This window comes from Ursus americanus, chromosome 6 (assembly GCF_024610735.1).
Source record: "Ursus americanus isolate L20-20 chromosome 6, mUrsAme1.1.p, whole genome shotgun sequence".
NCBI classification, from domain to species: Eukaryota; Metazoa; Chordata; class Mammalia; order Carnivora; family Ursidae; genus Ursus; species Ursus americanus.
Window position 1 is genome coordinate 29,772,765 of NC_142132.1, and position 15,000 is coordinate 29,787,764.

The 15,000-nt window shown below is 49.0% G+C and overlaps 1 protein-coding gene across 4 annotated transcripts in view; it reads right to left on the reverse strand.

Annotated features, from left to right (window-relative positions):
• The window catches only part of ZFYVE27 (zinc finger FYVE-type containing 27), a 94,970-nt gene extending 82,243 nt beyond the window's left edge, over window positions 1–12,727 (reverse strand). For 2 of the 4 annotated variants that reach the window (XM_087862824.1, XM_087862825.1), the window contains exons 1-9: window positions 12,522–12,727; window positions 11,073–11,270; window positions 7,192–7,262; window positions 5,470–5,656; window positions 4,500–4,595; window positions 3,809–3,921; window positions 2,927–3,066; window positions 2,274–2,345; window positions 358–502 (exon numbers count right to left, since the gene is read on the reverse strand). In XM_087862824.1, coding sequence (XP_087718950.1) covers window positions 358–502; window positions 2,274–2,345; window positions 2,927–3,066; window positions 3,809–3,921; window positions 4,500–4,595; window positions 5,470–5,656; window positions 7,192–7,262; window positions 11,073–11,269 — 1,021 coding nt within the window. In that variant the 5' untranslated portion in view covers window position 11,270; window positions 12,522–12,727. Of the gene's footprint in view, window positions 1–357; window positions 503–2,273; window positions 2,346–2,926; window positions 3,067–3,808; window positions 3,922–4,499; window positions 4,596–5,469; window positions 5,657–7,191; window positions 7,263–11,072; window positions 11,271–12,521 lie in introns of those variants that run through there. The other 2 variants (XM_045784833.2, XM_045784840.2) reach the window with 2 other exon arrangements.
• Between the last annotated feature and the right edge of the window lie 2,273 nt (window positions 12,728–15,000).

Below are 15,000 nucleotides of genomic sequence, written 5' to 3' on the forward strand. Positions count from 1 at the left end.
TTGACACCGGGCAGTCAGACACTACGGTCTGTTCTCAGCCATCATGCCACACTGCCTTCTGAGCCTCTGCCTCAGGATTACACCTCTCTGCAATCCTGGAGTGGTGTTTCTGGAATACAGTGCCTCAACTTCCCAAAAGTTAATGTTCAACAAAGATGGAGGAACAAGAAGCAGCCCACACTCACTCCCTTGGCAGTCCTACTGTGTGTCTGCTACCTTCCCCAGGGCCCGTGGACATAGCTTTACTCCCCACTCTCATCACAAACCAGTACCTACAATTCCAAAGCTCTGGCCCCGTGGCACCCGCACCGCCCCCGTGGCAGCCGCACCGCCCCCATTCCTCAGCCCTGGCCGTACCGAAGTTGTTGGCAGGGTAGCGTTTGCGGAGCCGCTCCGTGAGCCGTGACACCTTGCTGCGCAGCACCTCATTCTTGCTCAGGAACCCGTTGTCCTGCAGAACCAGCTCATCTTCTGCTGGGCATGGGGCACCTTCGTCATCCTCCTGTGGGAACAGCTCCTTCCAGTCCTGCCCACCTCGTGGTAGGGCTCCGGGAGCCACGTGCAGAGACCCTCAGCACGGCCGACCCCACGAGGCATGGGGACAGCCAGCTCAGTCGCCCTCCCCCTGCCCGCCTCACCAAAGCTCCTACTTACCAGCACCACCAAGTGCGTCTCCTGCCTCCCAAGGTGCGGGGGAGAAGGAGAGAAAACAGAGAGAGATAGCAAGAAGAAGAACACCGCCAGGAGGGGGACCCCCAAGCAAAAGGAAACATGGAGGTGCCACCCTGAGTTCAGTCTGAGCGCGCCACAGAGGGTGACTTCACAGAGGCCCCCAGAGAAGGAGCCTGGCATCAGATCAGCTTGAGAGAAGCTGGGTACTACAGTTTATCAAACTGGGTGAAATAATTCATTAAAAGTAGCTCATTAGCTCAATAGAAAAGAACAGAAAATATCCCTTAGAACATATTTTCAGAAAACTTTTGCTTCATTTAAGTTTTATACATTTTAGACATAACTGTGAACGAGGCCAAGATGTAAAATGTGTTCACTACTGTGGATTAGGAACAGAAGAGCCCGAAAGCCCTGGCTGAGTAAACTCCCTACACCACCAGCACCAAGATACACAGTCATATATTCCAGTCTGGGAGAAATCTTAAAGCAGCTGAACAGGTAAATGCCGTGGATGCGGCTGAGTGAGAGTGAAGTGGGCTGGGGTAATCACAGGCCCAGGGGCAAGGCACAAGACCCCTTTGCTTACACCTCAACTGCCCACTTTACAGAGACGGAGAAGTGACTTCCTGCTACATGGAAATGCAACAGCACAGCTGCGACAACTGCGACTGCACTAGGACTCAGTGACAAGGAGGATGGGGGCAGTGGTGGGGACTAGGTGACTTTTCTTAGGGGGAAAATCACTCCTCAGCTACGCTGACCACTGCAGGCTCAGGGCTCCCAGAGCTTCTGGTTTTTCAGAGAAACTAAAAATCCAGACCTTTCATTAAAATCTCTCCATTTGTAAATATTTTTAAGTCTTGGATGCCAAATAAAATGCTTCTGTGGAGACACCTGGGTGGCTCAATCAGTTAAGTGTCTGCCTTTGGCTCAGGTCATGATCTGGGGGTGCTGGGACTGAGCCCCGCATCGGGCTCTCCACTCAGAAGTGAGTCTGCTTCTCCCTCTCCCTCTGCCTGCCACTCCCCGTTCATGTGTGCATGCACGCTACCTCTGTCAAATAAATAAAATCTTTAAAAATAAATAAGTAAAATAAAATGCTTCTGTGAATAACCAGTTTGAATCACTGTCTTAAAACCAGGAAGACTCTTTGACCTAGTCCTTGGCCTGCAACCACTTTCTCCTGCTTCCCCTCCCTGCCCCGCAAAGAAACATCTTTCAAACCTCATTCTGTGTAAGAGCAGCTAGAGACCTGGGGCAATGCCCTCCCCCAAATCTGCCTCTCCCACATCCAAGGCACCAAGCCCAGAGGCTCCAGCCTCGGTGGTAAATGATCCACCTCCCACCGCAGGGAGCTTCCCAGACGCTTCCAGAGCCATCCCTGCCCTGAGCATGCACAAGAGAGGAGGAGGTCGGTCACAGAACGGGCGGAAGTTCAGAGGCACCCTTTCATCCAGTGAGCTCCAGCTCACAAGTTCTGACTTCTCATTTGGATAAAGAGAACTGAAAAACCTACACCTGGGGTGTGAGAAGCCACCCGGCTCCCAGACCACCTGGCTTCTGTCCTGATCGGTAGAGAGAGGTGGGGAAGGGCCACCCACCTCAATCGCATCTTTAAACTCCTCATCGGGCTCAGCCTCCTCGGCCTCCTCCACACTGCCAGGCGTGAGGTCCTGGGAAGAGAAACTATTACAGAGAGGGAGGGCAGCCCGGCCCCCTAAGGCAGAGGCCACCAGCTCCCTCAAGCCAGCATCCAGGTTCCCTAAAACATCCATTCCTGCCCCAGAGGAGATGGCATACATCCAAGAAAGAAGTCACGGGAAGGAGAGCACTCTCTGACCTAGCAGGGACAGGAACACAGGCTCAAGACTACAGATGGCCCTACAGTGGCTACACAGCACAGGTGCTAGAACCATAGTGCCTGGTCTGAGTCCTGGCCCCACCACACTGGCGCAAGCATTCTGTGCCTCAGCCTCCCCCTCTGCAGAGGAGAACCCTCCCATTCTCGGAAGCAACCTACACCTCACAGGGTTAACATCTATAAGCTACTTAGAAGAGCACAGTAAGCATTCAATAAAGCACACAGTAGCTCTTATCATTACAATTATTATTAAACATTTCAGAGAAGATGAGGCCAAGGAAGCAGTAGGAACTGCAAAGAGGCCAGGAACTATGTGGCATGAACAAGCTGGAAACGAGAAGGCCCCACAACCTGCCTGCAGGAGGCTCTGCCCTGATGGTGGGGGGCACTCACCTCTGTGGGCGTGGGTGCAGGTGTGCAGTCCGGCAGAGCACACTTTTCCCCCGCCTCCGGCAGTGGTGGGCTCTCAAAGACGCTGTCTTTCTGCTTAGGGTTTAGCCGCCGCTGCAGACATGCCCTGTACTCAGACACCACTACCCAGAGCGAGAACGGAATGGGAGGCAGAAACAGGATGGAATGAGTGGTGCTCTGGGGGTGCCCCTTCTACAGGCAGCTGGCCTCTTCAACCAGCAGCCCACTCTCTGCTGCAAGAAAGTCACCCTCCTAACTCTGAACAGATCACCTAACCTAAGCCTCATAAGCAAAACGGAGATCCTACCACCCACCCCCTGTGATTGTTATAGAAGGATTTAATGTAGTAAGTGCTTGATGAATTATGGCTTCTGTAACTAATTACCTGATTACAAAGAGGAAAACAAATATAGCAATCACCCAAACATGTAGAAGCCCAGGTTTCTGTGGCTCACGACCTCTCCAGACTGCCTCGCTGCTTTAGAAGCTAGACGGCAGATGAGAACTCTGGGATGACACAGAGAAGTAGCAGCTACTCCAGGTGGCTGCGTCCCAGGAGGCAGGTAACAGCACTGGGAAAACATCCCTCCCTCATCTCCCAGAAGCCACCACATCACGTAAGCAGGGCTTCACCTGCCTTGGGAAGGGAGAGGGGCCCCCACAGTAGCAGCCTCCCCTGTATCCCCCCCTGACATCTCAGACGCAGAGCCCAGGAGCCCTCCCAGAAAGTACTCTGGTGTGGTGCTGCCCCCTTGTGGAAGGTACAGCAAACGGACAATTAGCTGTAGAGACAGACAACCCGGGGAAGCGTAACCCAGCCCTCAGAGCCTGAGCCCCATCTCTGCCAAGCTGTCCATGGCTTACCTCGGAAGAACTCCACATTCCCCAAAAAGAGCGTGCTGTTTAAAAGGGCAAGGACCCAGCACAGGGGCAGCAGATACAGCATGCAAACTGTGCCCAGGAGAGCCCCATAGAACCTGCATTGACAGAGAGGAACCACAGCATCAGAAATTCCTAAGATCAGGGGCGCCTGGGTGGCACAGCGGTTAAAGCGTCTGCCTTCGGCTCAGGGCGTGATCCCGGCGTTCCGGGTTCGAGCCCCACGTCAGGCTCCTCCTCTATGAGCCTGCTTCTTCCTCTCCCACTCCCCCTGCTTGTGTTCCCTCTCTCACTGGCTGTCTCTATCTCTGTCAAATAAATAAATAAATCTTTAAAAAAAAAAAAAAAAAAAAAAAAAAAAAAAAAGAAATTCCTAAGATCAGAAGGAAACCACTTTGTAGCTCAGCCACATGGCAACGGGCACACTTAATAAACAGGACATCTGTTAATCAAGTAACTGGGTGAGAGATTACATGGTAAATTATGTTTCTACTATTAAAATATTTTTACCGCATCTGAAAGGTGTTTAAACAAAAGCAGTATATCCCAGCCCACAAGTTCACGTGCAGGTCTGCACGCAAGAGCCTCAGAGGCTCTCTACCCCTGAGCGAGGAGAGCAGGGGCTCCTGTGGCAAATCCCTGCAGGGCAGCGGTGGGGGGACCGGGGACCACTCACTGTGAGGACGCGGCGGGGTTCTCCCAGTGCAGCACGCGGTAAGCAGCTTCACAGGTGCGGCACAGGCGGCTCAGGAAGGCCTCCAGCTGGATCAGGCTGTGGGCACAGGGCGCCTCCGTGAGCCGCACGCCCACGGGCCTGCCAGAGCTCGGGGCCACAGAACCTAGGACTTCACAGGCACTGCTAACCAGGGACAGCTGGTCTCTTCGAACCCATGGGAGGGGCCAGAAAGCTCTAGACCAACTGCGTACCTTTCAGTCCCCCTTTCGGGAGCCCTACAGAGGGGCAAATAGGACAAATGTTCCCTCTGGGGTCTCTTCCTAGCTGTTGATGTCGGGCCAGCTGCTTAACTTTCCCAGGGCTTTTTTTGAAGCTTTGCAGATGCTATGGTTCATTTACTCAACAGTTTTAACGTGGCTCTTCAGAAGTACCAGCTCTGTCACGCTTCGGAAGCTTCTCGATAGTGTAGTGATGGTGACTAACATTTACCGAACACTTCCTGGGTACCAGACACTCATTCAGTCTTCACAACCACCTATGAGGTAAGTCCACTATTATGCCACTTAACAGGTGAGGAACCTGAGGCACAGAGAGGCGGAGCAACCCACCCAGTGCCACACGGCAAGTAAATGGAGGACTGGGATTTGCACCCTGGCCGTGGCTCATGCGTGCAGTGCTCAGCCAAGACCCTGAACTGTCTCTCTAGTGGAAAGAACCCAAGTTGTTGTGAAATCAGCTAGATCTGGATTCTCATCCCAGCTTGGTCACCTTTTCACTGTGTAAGCCTTTTTCTTCATCCATAAATGGAGGATAAGAACAACAGCTACCTCCCAGAGCTGTTTCAAAAGATGATGAAAGGAAAGAACATCTGTGGTTTCATAATACAACGTCTGACACAGAGCAAGCACTCAGTGTGGTGGCCACTGTTACTGTGACCACCTCCCACCTCCCTGGCCCCTTCCATACTCACAAGCTCTTCACCTCAGCCACAGCCTCAGGGCGAGACAGGCGAACTTTCTGGAGGTCCTCCTGCCTCACGCTGTGATACTTCCTCCGCATCAACTCAGACTCGGGCAGCCGTGCCCGGCAAACCTCCTGAAGGTAGCCCAGAAGGGCAGGCACTGAAATCATCAGGGCACCCACCGAGTACCATGCACCTATGGGATCGATAACACTGCAGGTAAATGAGGAGCAAGGACCAGGAGCTTCTGCCCACCAGATGCCCACATGCTCGCTCCCTCACCTCCTCCAGGGCTCTGTCCAAAAGGCCTTCCCTGATCACCTCAGGTGAAAGAGTATCTCCCCTGCTCACTCTCCAACCCTTTAACTCAGCTTTATTTTTCCTCATAGAATTTATCACCACATGACTGATTACGGGCATAGTTGTTGTTTCCTCCACAAACATAGGCTCTTGAAGGCTGGGACTTCATCCGTTCGGTCACTACTACAGCCCCAGACCCATTTTTTTTTTAACAGTAACAAAACTACGCCAGCACACAGTAGGTGGCTCGTGCCTGGAATGTGGCCACTAGGAGATCCCCATGACTGACAGTCTGACCTTTGGACCACTAGGGCAGATTAGAATACCACAGACCAGATGACTGTGGACTGAGAAATGGGGAGGCTGAGAGAAAATCCAAAGAAGGACCTTCTTCCATATATTATGGTACCCCCCAAAGCAAGCTAACAGAGCACTGGGCACAGAGTAAATGCTAGATAAATATCTGTCATAGGATTTACTTTGGAAACGTATTCAGAAAAATCTTAACAGACTGAGAAGGATATCTGAGTTTGGATGAGGAAAAGAGTCCTACTAAGAAACAGAAAATGAGGTCTTATGTGAAAACTGGGTTTATTTTCAACCCACTGAATCCGTATCTTCATAGGAAACAAAGGAGACACTTGAGAAATGCAAGTTTGATAGAAGAATGAATAAAGGACCCAGCTCCTCAGAACATTCTGTCTCAGGCCTTTCACACATCTCCCCACCAGGGGGTAAGCTTTTCCTGCAGTCATCTGTCAGTTTCAAACAGGAAAAGGACTGGGTCCTGGTATATCTTGTCACAAAAGATCCCCAGGAGACATCACTACCCAAGATCTCTAGAGCCACCCACCTGTCCACACATCTACCTCAAAGGCTTCATGCCAGACCCCTCAGAGCTGGTGACTGCCCAGCAGCCCCCTCCAGGCTCCCCTGCTGAGCCAGAGGAAATCAACAGATGTGGCAAAAATCTCAACCATTCACCTTCCTGGTACCCTCACCCCATGTCATGTCCCCATTGACCCTGGCATCAGCTTAGAAATCAAAATGGAAAAGGCTCACAGCACCAGCATCCAGGCAAGAAGGAAACAACAATAATAATAGCTACAATACACTGGCTGCTTACTCCATGGCAGGCACCGTGCTAAATATTATATACAGCTACCTCGTTCCTCACAACTACTCAAGCACTATTATTATCCTCCCTTTAGAGATGAGGAAAATGAGGTCTTAACAAACAGGTTAAAGAACCTGCCACCCCAACAACCCAGCCAAGATTCTAGCCCAGAGTGTATCTCTCCAGAGCCAGTTTTTCGACATCAAGCAGACATGGAGGGAGGCCAACTCCATGCCAAGACAAGTGGCCACCTCTTGGAATTTCTTCCCACGTTCATTCACAAAAACCCCCTGGCCCCTGGAATCAGTTCTTACCCTCATTCAAAGTGAGGAACAAGACGTTGAGGCCCAGGCAGGTCAGCAAGGAACACAAAGGTGTCTGCCACCTACAACACAAGAAAGTCCCGGTCACTAAAGATGGCCACTCCTCCAGTTGGGGAGGGGTGGGGGAAACGGCCCTCACAGATGGATCATCAAAACCAGGAGCAAGAGGAGGGGGCCTGGAGCTCAGAGTGTCAAGGAGAAATGAAAAGTGGGCTTCTCACATGGACAGGCAACTGGGAGATGAGTTAAAGTCACACATCAGGCCCTGGGATAAGAAAAGGTATCCTTCGGGGCACCTGGGTGGCTCAGTCGTTAAGCGTCTGCCTTCGGCTCAGGGCGTGATCCCGGCGTTCTGGGATCGAGCCCCACATCAGGCTCCTCCTCTGGGAGCCTGCTTCTTCCTCTCCCACTCCCCCTGCTTGTGTTCCCTCTCTCGCTGGCTGTCTCTATCTCTGTCAAATAAATAAATAAAATCTTTAAAAAAAAAAAAAAGAAAGAAAAGGTATCCTTCTCAGAACTAGAAGAACTGTGGAACTTTCTCCCAGAAGGAGAAGAATTTATAAAGTATCTGTTAAACCCAGTTAACACTGTTTAACTGTGTTTTGTAAGGTTCTGGTCTCTTTTAACAGGTGACAATGATGAACTTTCTTCTTTAAAATTTTCCCTTCTTTCTTACAATTTCATAGGAACATATACTCACTGTGCAAGATTCATCTAATACAGAAATCAAGAGAACAAAATGTGAAGGATTCTGTGACCGCATTTGTGACTTTCTCTTATTTCTGATATATTGAGATTTTTAACATATGCTAATCCAAAACGAAAAAAAATGGTAATGATTTTGGTTTAATATATCAAAAAAGAAACTGAAACTGGGGTATAGCATTCTTTCAGCAGACATGCCCTAAGTGAACGGGAACAGCTGGAAAGCACATGCAGACCCAGCCACCACTAACACCACCAAATAGCAGTGCAGAAGCCCTCAAAGAGGAAAGAGAGAAGACCAGAGACTTGAGTTGCTGAGGATAAGCAAATTCTGCTGGCTTCATCCCTGATAAAGGACATTTATTAGGGGAAAAGGAGCAGAGATGTAACAATGAAGGCGTGGATGCCTATATTCTAAACAGAAGTGTAGTATTTACAAGGTCAGCCAACAGAGGGAGAGTCAAAAAGAAAAACAGGTAAGTTGCTGGCAAGCAATGTATTCAGAACTTCAATGTATTTTCTTTTGCTGTGATTGAGGTATTTCAGTTGCTAAATGAGGTTCACTAATTTATGTGTTTTGTTTTGTTTTGTTTAATTTTGTGGGGGTGGCACGGCAGAGGGAGAGGGAAAGGGAGAATCTCAAGCCGACTCCCGCACGGAGCTATGCAGGGCTTGATCTCACAGCTGACTGAGATCAGGACCTGAGCCGAAATCAAGAGTCAGACACTTAACCGACTGAGCCACCCAGGCGCCCCCGCTTTTATTTTTTTCACAAAAGTTATGAGTAAGGAAATAAAATGACCTCTGTCAGCGTTTCTCTGAAAACCCAGCATCCCTCACTCTGCCACCCTAATTAGGCCTCAGAATCAGCGAGTGGCAGCTACAAGCGTAAGAGCAAATTCAAAGTCCGGTCTAAGGCCAATCCCATTTCAGAAATAAAAACATCATACAGCCACTGAAGTCACTTTCACTGTGAAGCCTCTCCCATTCTTCCTCATGTCTTTACTGACACTTCGGTCATAGAGATCTACCTGCTAGAGCAGCTGATTCCAGAAGAGAGGAATCTTTTAAAAATCTAATGCAACCCTAGGCTTCAGACCTAACAGACAAAGCTCAAGATTAGGTCCCTCTTGAAAGTCAAATCCTCTTTACTAAGAAAAGAACAAGCAAAAGCACAAACTAATCTGACAGCCATTTTCACAGACCAGTGCTCTGTCTCCCAGTGGCACAAAACCACAAGCTCCTGGGGGCTTTGGGGGCCAAACACTGCTCCCCTTCCATCCAGCTTTAATCAATCCCACCACATCCTCAGATTTCTAATTTCATAAAATGGAAAAACCCTAACATATGAGTGCCAAGAAGCACTAAGAGACCAGTGGTGGAAGAGGTGAAGGGCAGGCTATATTTAACTTTCGTGCTTTGCCACAAAAGGGTAAAACACACATACACACACACACACATGTACACCTGCATGTGTGCACAGTAGAAAACCCCAGGGCCCAGCCCCTCCACTAAGGAAGACTAGAATTCATTTCAGCTGGGTGGTCATGGTGGGATTATAAAATAAGCCCCTCATACCATCTCCCCTATCCCTTGCGCCAAGGGGACAGTGATCTAATGATAAAGAACATTGCTCTGGAATACAAACTAGCTCACCTCTAGGGCTAATGCCATAAATTAAAGGGGCTCTGGGGTTAACACAAAAAATTTAAGGCCTTGTTCAGAAAGTTAAAAATAAACCTCCCACTATTTCCAGATTGAGGTTAAGAATGAATATTCAATAGTACTCTTAGAGGTTAACCCAACTCCACTCACCCTGCCTCCTACCTCTCTCAGAGGACTGGAGAGCTTTAAGAAAATCTGATGAAAACTAAAAGATTCTCCCTTAGAAATACACATTGGGGGCGCCTGGGTAGCGCAGTCGTTAAGCGTCTGCCTTCGGCTCAGGGCGTGATCCCGGCGTTCTGGGATCGAGCCCCACATCAGGCTCCTCCGCTGGGAGCCCGCTTCTTCCTCTCCCACTCCCCCTGCTTGCGTTCCCTCTCTCGCTGGCTGTCTCTCTGTCAAATAAATAAAATCTTAAAAAAAAAAAGAAAAAGAAATACGCATGTGTGCACAAAGGTTTACATGTAGTTACAGGAGGCTGAGTGAGCCCTAAAGCCTCACTCACAGGCTCCAGGTTATGAATGTCTGCTCTGAAGACAACCAGGTTTTATGTGGCTCCCAATATTAGGAACACAAGACCTTTGTGGGGGAGGGAGTTTCACTGGAATATGATCCAATCTTTAACTCTAACTTCCAATTTGCACCATGAGGGAGCAACCAGACAAATCTAAGTAAGAAATTCTCCAGGACAGTAAGCTCAGTCTCCAGCAAGTCAGTATCATGAAAAAGAAACCATTTTAGATTGAAAACGGCTTAAGGGACATAATAGCCACATAGAATGCACAGTCCTGGACTGGAATCTGATTCAGCCAAAACAGGACATTCTTGGGACAACTGACAAAATCTGAATATGAACTGAGTATAAGATGATATCAAGAAATTATTGTTAACTTTGTTACATGGGATGTTGCTTTTTCTCATTAAAAAAAATGTCATTATTAGATAAACTGAAGTATTTAGGGAGTGGAACAGCATATATCTGTAATTAAAATTCTTTAAGATAAGAAAGTGAGCTGAAAAGGGAAAAAAGAAATTATACAGGATGAAAATCAAAGCAAAATAAGAACAAAAAATTTTGAGCTCCATAATCCTAAAAGATTAGTGAAAAGGGTACCCTCTTATTCATAGATATTTGTATTTAACTTATTTTCAAAATTACATCCTAATTTAAAATATTAATTATGCTAATACTAAGAGAAAAGAAAAAAAAAAAAAACACCTCCTTTAAGATTTAGAAGACCCGATGTTCAAGGCTAGTTAGCAGTCCTGAGGTATGAGCTTACTGAATGACAAAGAAGAAACTCTGGTGAAAGACCATATGGTTCCCAGGGCCTGCCTCTCCTGGGATGAATCTGGAATAAGCCCAGGGAACCAACGGACCTCCCAGAACTACTCCTCACTAGGGTAGAAGGGACAGCCCAGCAACTGCCTAAATGGCCAGCACAAGTATGGAGCAGGAAACAAGGTCTAGACGGTCAGAGCAACCCTACAAAGTCTGTTACCTGAGCAAGTACCGGACACCGTCACCTGCATCCTTCAGGGGTTCCAGGTAGATCTCCAACCTCTTGTAGAACAGAACCAAGTTGAAAAGATCAAATGCCGGGGACTTGGTAGGGGCAGGTGGAGACTCCAGGGGAGCCTCAGGCATCACGCTGGGGCTCACCTCTGGCCCATTCCCCTCACGCTCTGATGTCTGCATCCTGCAACCATAATTCCCGACATTTGCATTGCACTTCCAATCCCCAACACACCTCTACTCCCATTATTTCATGTGGTGCCTATAACAAACCTGTGAGGTAGGAAGGGTTACGGGTAGAATACCACTTCACAGAGAGGAAACACGTTCAGCAGGGTGAAGTGAATCGCCCACATATAAAATCCTGCTCTTCTGACTCTCCATCTAATGTTCTTTTCCCCACAGACCCATCAAGAGTATACACCATAAAGACCAAGCACACATGGCTGCTAGGAACAGGCAGCCTGATGTCTAAAAAGAAATGATGATCTGGAGTATTTTTCACCCACTCTTGACCTGGTTAATTCCTACTCATCCTTCAGATAAAGGCTGAAACATTGCTCCTTGATCCGAGAGGACTTTGCCAACGTCCCCAGTCTGGATTGGGAGACAGTCCCCCTTAATCCCAATGGATCAAGTACTTGCCCTAACAGCATTTATCACACCAAAGTGAAGCTCCCTGCTTCCTTGCTGGTCTGTGCTTCTTAACTTGGAGCTCCACCAGGTCAAAAACTCTTGTCTTCCATTTACCACTGCTTCTGTACACAGTGGAAGGTTAATTAATGCTCACTGAATGAGTGAACGAACTGTCCATCCTCTAGGACTACCATGCTTTCTCCTGCCCCGCCCCATTTTCTAACGCTTCTTTCTTTCTGTTCCCAACAACTTCCTGGACCATTCCTACCCATTACCCTTCCTTTTCCCTTGAACCCCAAGGGGCAGCCACCTCGTTCCATAAGGCCCCGTTCCCATCTCCCCTCTCCGAGAGACCCTCACCCTCTTCCCTAATTTCAAAGTCCTACCCCAAACCCTAAAAAAAAAAAAAAAAAAAGGAGGGGACGGAACGGGCGGAACCTTGACGCACAGCAACATAAGCCAGTTCCTCGCAATGGACCGCGATCTGACGGGGATTGGGGTGGGGATGTGACCAGGGGGCCACTGGGAGCCCCAAATACCCACAGGCGGAGCTCGGACTAAAGGACTCAGGGAGGATGCAAGGCAAAAAGCCCTGTAGGGGGTGAAGCTGGTCAGCGCTGGCAGAGGCCTGGACCACCTCTGCAGCCCACGCAGTCCCTTCGGGCCCTGCTGCCCAGACCAGGGAAGGCCACGCCCAAAGTCGCTGGGCCAGCAGGTGGCGTCCCCGAGACGTCCAGGCACCCAACTCCGCACAGTCGGCAGAGACCCGAAGATGGGGCTGGGGGGGCACGTCACCTACCCGGTCGCTGGGTTGGTGGGGGAGGGGCGGGGACGGCCAGGGAGCACTGGAAGGGCCACCAGGCCCCGGAGCGTTTCCTCAGGCCCGCCCCACCCCGAGGACGCGCCTCTTTCAAGGACCTCTCTGAAATCGCAAACCGGAGAGCCTCCTCCACCTCTCCCGCCGCCGCCGCCGCCGCCGCTTCCGGGACGCGAATTGCTCTGCGGCGGCGTGTCCATGACGTCATCACGCCCGCCCCGCCTCCCGCTCCAGCGTTTAGCTCCGCCCGATCTAGCACAGGTGAGCGCCCTCGTCAGCATTGCGCCTGCGCGTCTTTCCTCGGTTAGCCCCACCCAGATTCAACTGGGTCACTCAGTGACCGCGATTCGCGAAATACTGCGGAGGCCCGGGAGCGCGAAGTTTACGACTGCGCGTCTCGCCGCTTTGGTCCAAATCCAACCCGCTGGTCTAAGCAGGGGTCGAATATCTGTACCCCTTCTCTGATTGTCCCAGGTGGAAGTTATCACTTACCCCTCCAAACAGTTGGAATGTAGACAGATCCGAATCCCCACACCGACCACTAAGCTATATTCAGAAATCCTCCTACTTCTCAGAGGAATGGGCCTGGCTTTGTGGCTGGGCCAGGCTTGTCTGCTGGACTCTGCCTCTCCGCCTTTAGGATGAGTCTAGAAGTATAGAAAGATTTTTTTTCTTTAATATCTTAACAACTTGAATAGTTAAGTAAATCAGTAATTTCTTCCAAACGTAAATATTGGTTACTTTGCAATTCCTCGTTGGGTGGGCCTGGACCACTGGCCTCATGCTTGCTGTGGCCAGTAGTGTTATTGGTTCTCTCTTCTGGCAGCTCCGCAATTGAGAGATATTATTCAAGAACTAGACATTATTCCGGGGGGGAACACTGGAGGATATAAGAAGGCTCTAAAGACCAGAAAGGGACAACAGTCATGGCCAATAGCAATGAACAAAGTCTTCCCCTGGTTACTAGACACTGGTCAACTGGACTCTGCTTTTGGGAGTCTAACTCTGAATTTTGTATAACGAAGTTCTCCCAGTTCCTTCTTTCCCTTCTCCAGCATTCTGAGTCTTCATTCTTTGCCTCAAATCCTAGTGCCCCTGAATCAGTGAACGAGACTGAAGGAGAAAATAAAATAGTAAAAGAGGATAACTAATAACTTGACATTTTCCAGAGGGTAGTCTTTGCATCTCTAAGCGAGGGTGTGTATGGCCCACATGACTGACTCCTAAATCTCACTGTGGCCCTTGGAGAAATACTAGTGGGAAATGCTGGGTAGAAGCTGGAAAATAGGAGTGGTAAGAGAAAACAAGGTCCAAGCACACCTACCTCCACCAGATGGCTCCCTCACCCACTCTTACACAAACCTTGGGCGAGCCGCCTTTCGCTTGGGAGTTTCTGTCTGTGGTCTCTCCTGCCACCATTTTCACCACATACCAGATTTTGTCACGCTTCGAGCTGTATTCATTATTTCTTTCTGTGTAACAAATTATTTCAAAACTTAATGGATTAAAACAATAATAAATTTATATTTTCTCACATTGCTTTTTGGCTTTGGGGTGGTTTTGGTCAGGAAATGGAGAGCAGCTTCGTGGGCGGCTTTGGCTCCAACTTTCCTGAGATTGCAGTCAGCTGTTGGCCACAGCTGCCATCATCTGAAGGCTTAATGGGGCTAGAGGATTGGCTTGCACAGTGGCTTCCTCACACAGCAGACAAATTGATGCTGGCATTCTTCTGATAGGCTGGGAGGAGGTTTCAGTTCCTCTTCACCTGGCATTCTCCAGAAGGCATCTCTAGTGTCCTCTTGACATGGTGGCCAACTTCCTCCAGAGCAAGAAATCCAAGAGGAAACAACAAGATCTCCTATGATATATCCTCAGAAGTCACACACTATCATTTTCACTATATCCTATTGGTTTTACAGGTCAGAACTATTCAATGTCCCAATGTATAGTGGGAGGTTTATACAAGAGCATGACTACCAGGGGATAGTCAATGGGGCCAACCTGGAGTCCATCTTGGAGGCTAACTGCTAGGTGCAGCTCTGTGGGCTTAGAATACCCTTCCTCCTCCACCTGAACTCCTCCCACACACCTTGCAACATCCAGCTTGAATGTCAAGTCCTTTATGAAGTTTTCCCCAAATAATTCCTCATTTCCTCCTCTGTGTTTACACAAAGCTCTGATTCTATTAAGCACCTATTACCTTGCATTTCAACCTATCTCTAGAATCTCCCTTTGTTCCTGAGAGCAGGGAGACTGCAACTTAACAATCTTGGCAGCCCCAGTTTCTGCCAAGTATAGAGTTTGGCATAGTAAATATTCGATGAATGCTTATTTTTAAATAAATGAATAAAACAGAAAACAACAAGAATTGGTGAGGATATAAAGGAACTGGACCCCTTGTGCATGTAAATAATGTGGGAATGTAAATAATGCATCCTGTAAGGGAAACAATGTGTCATAT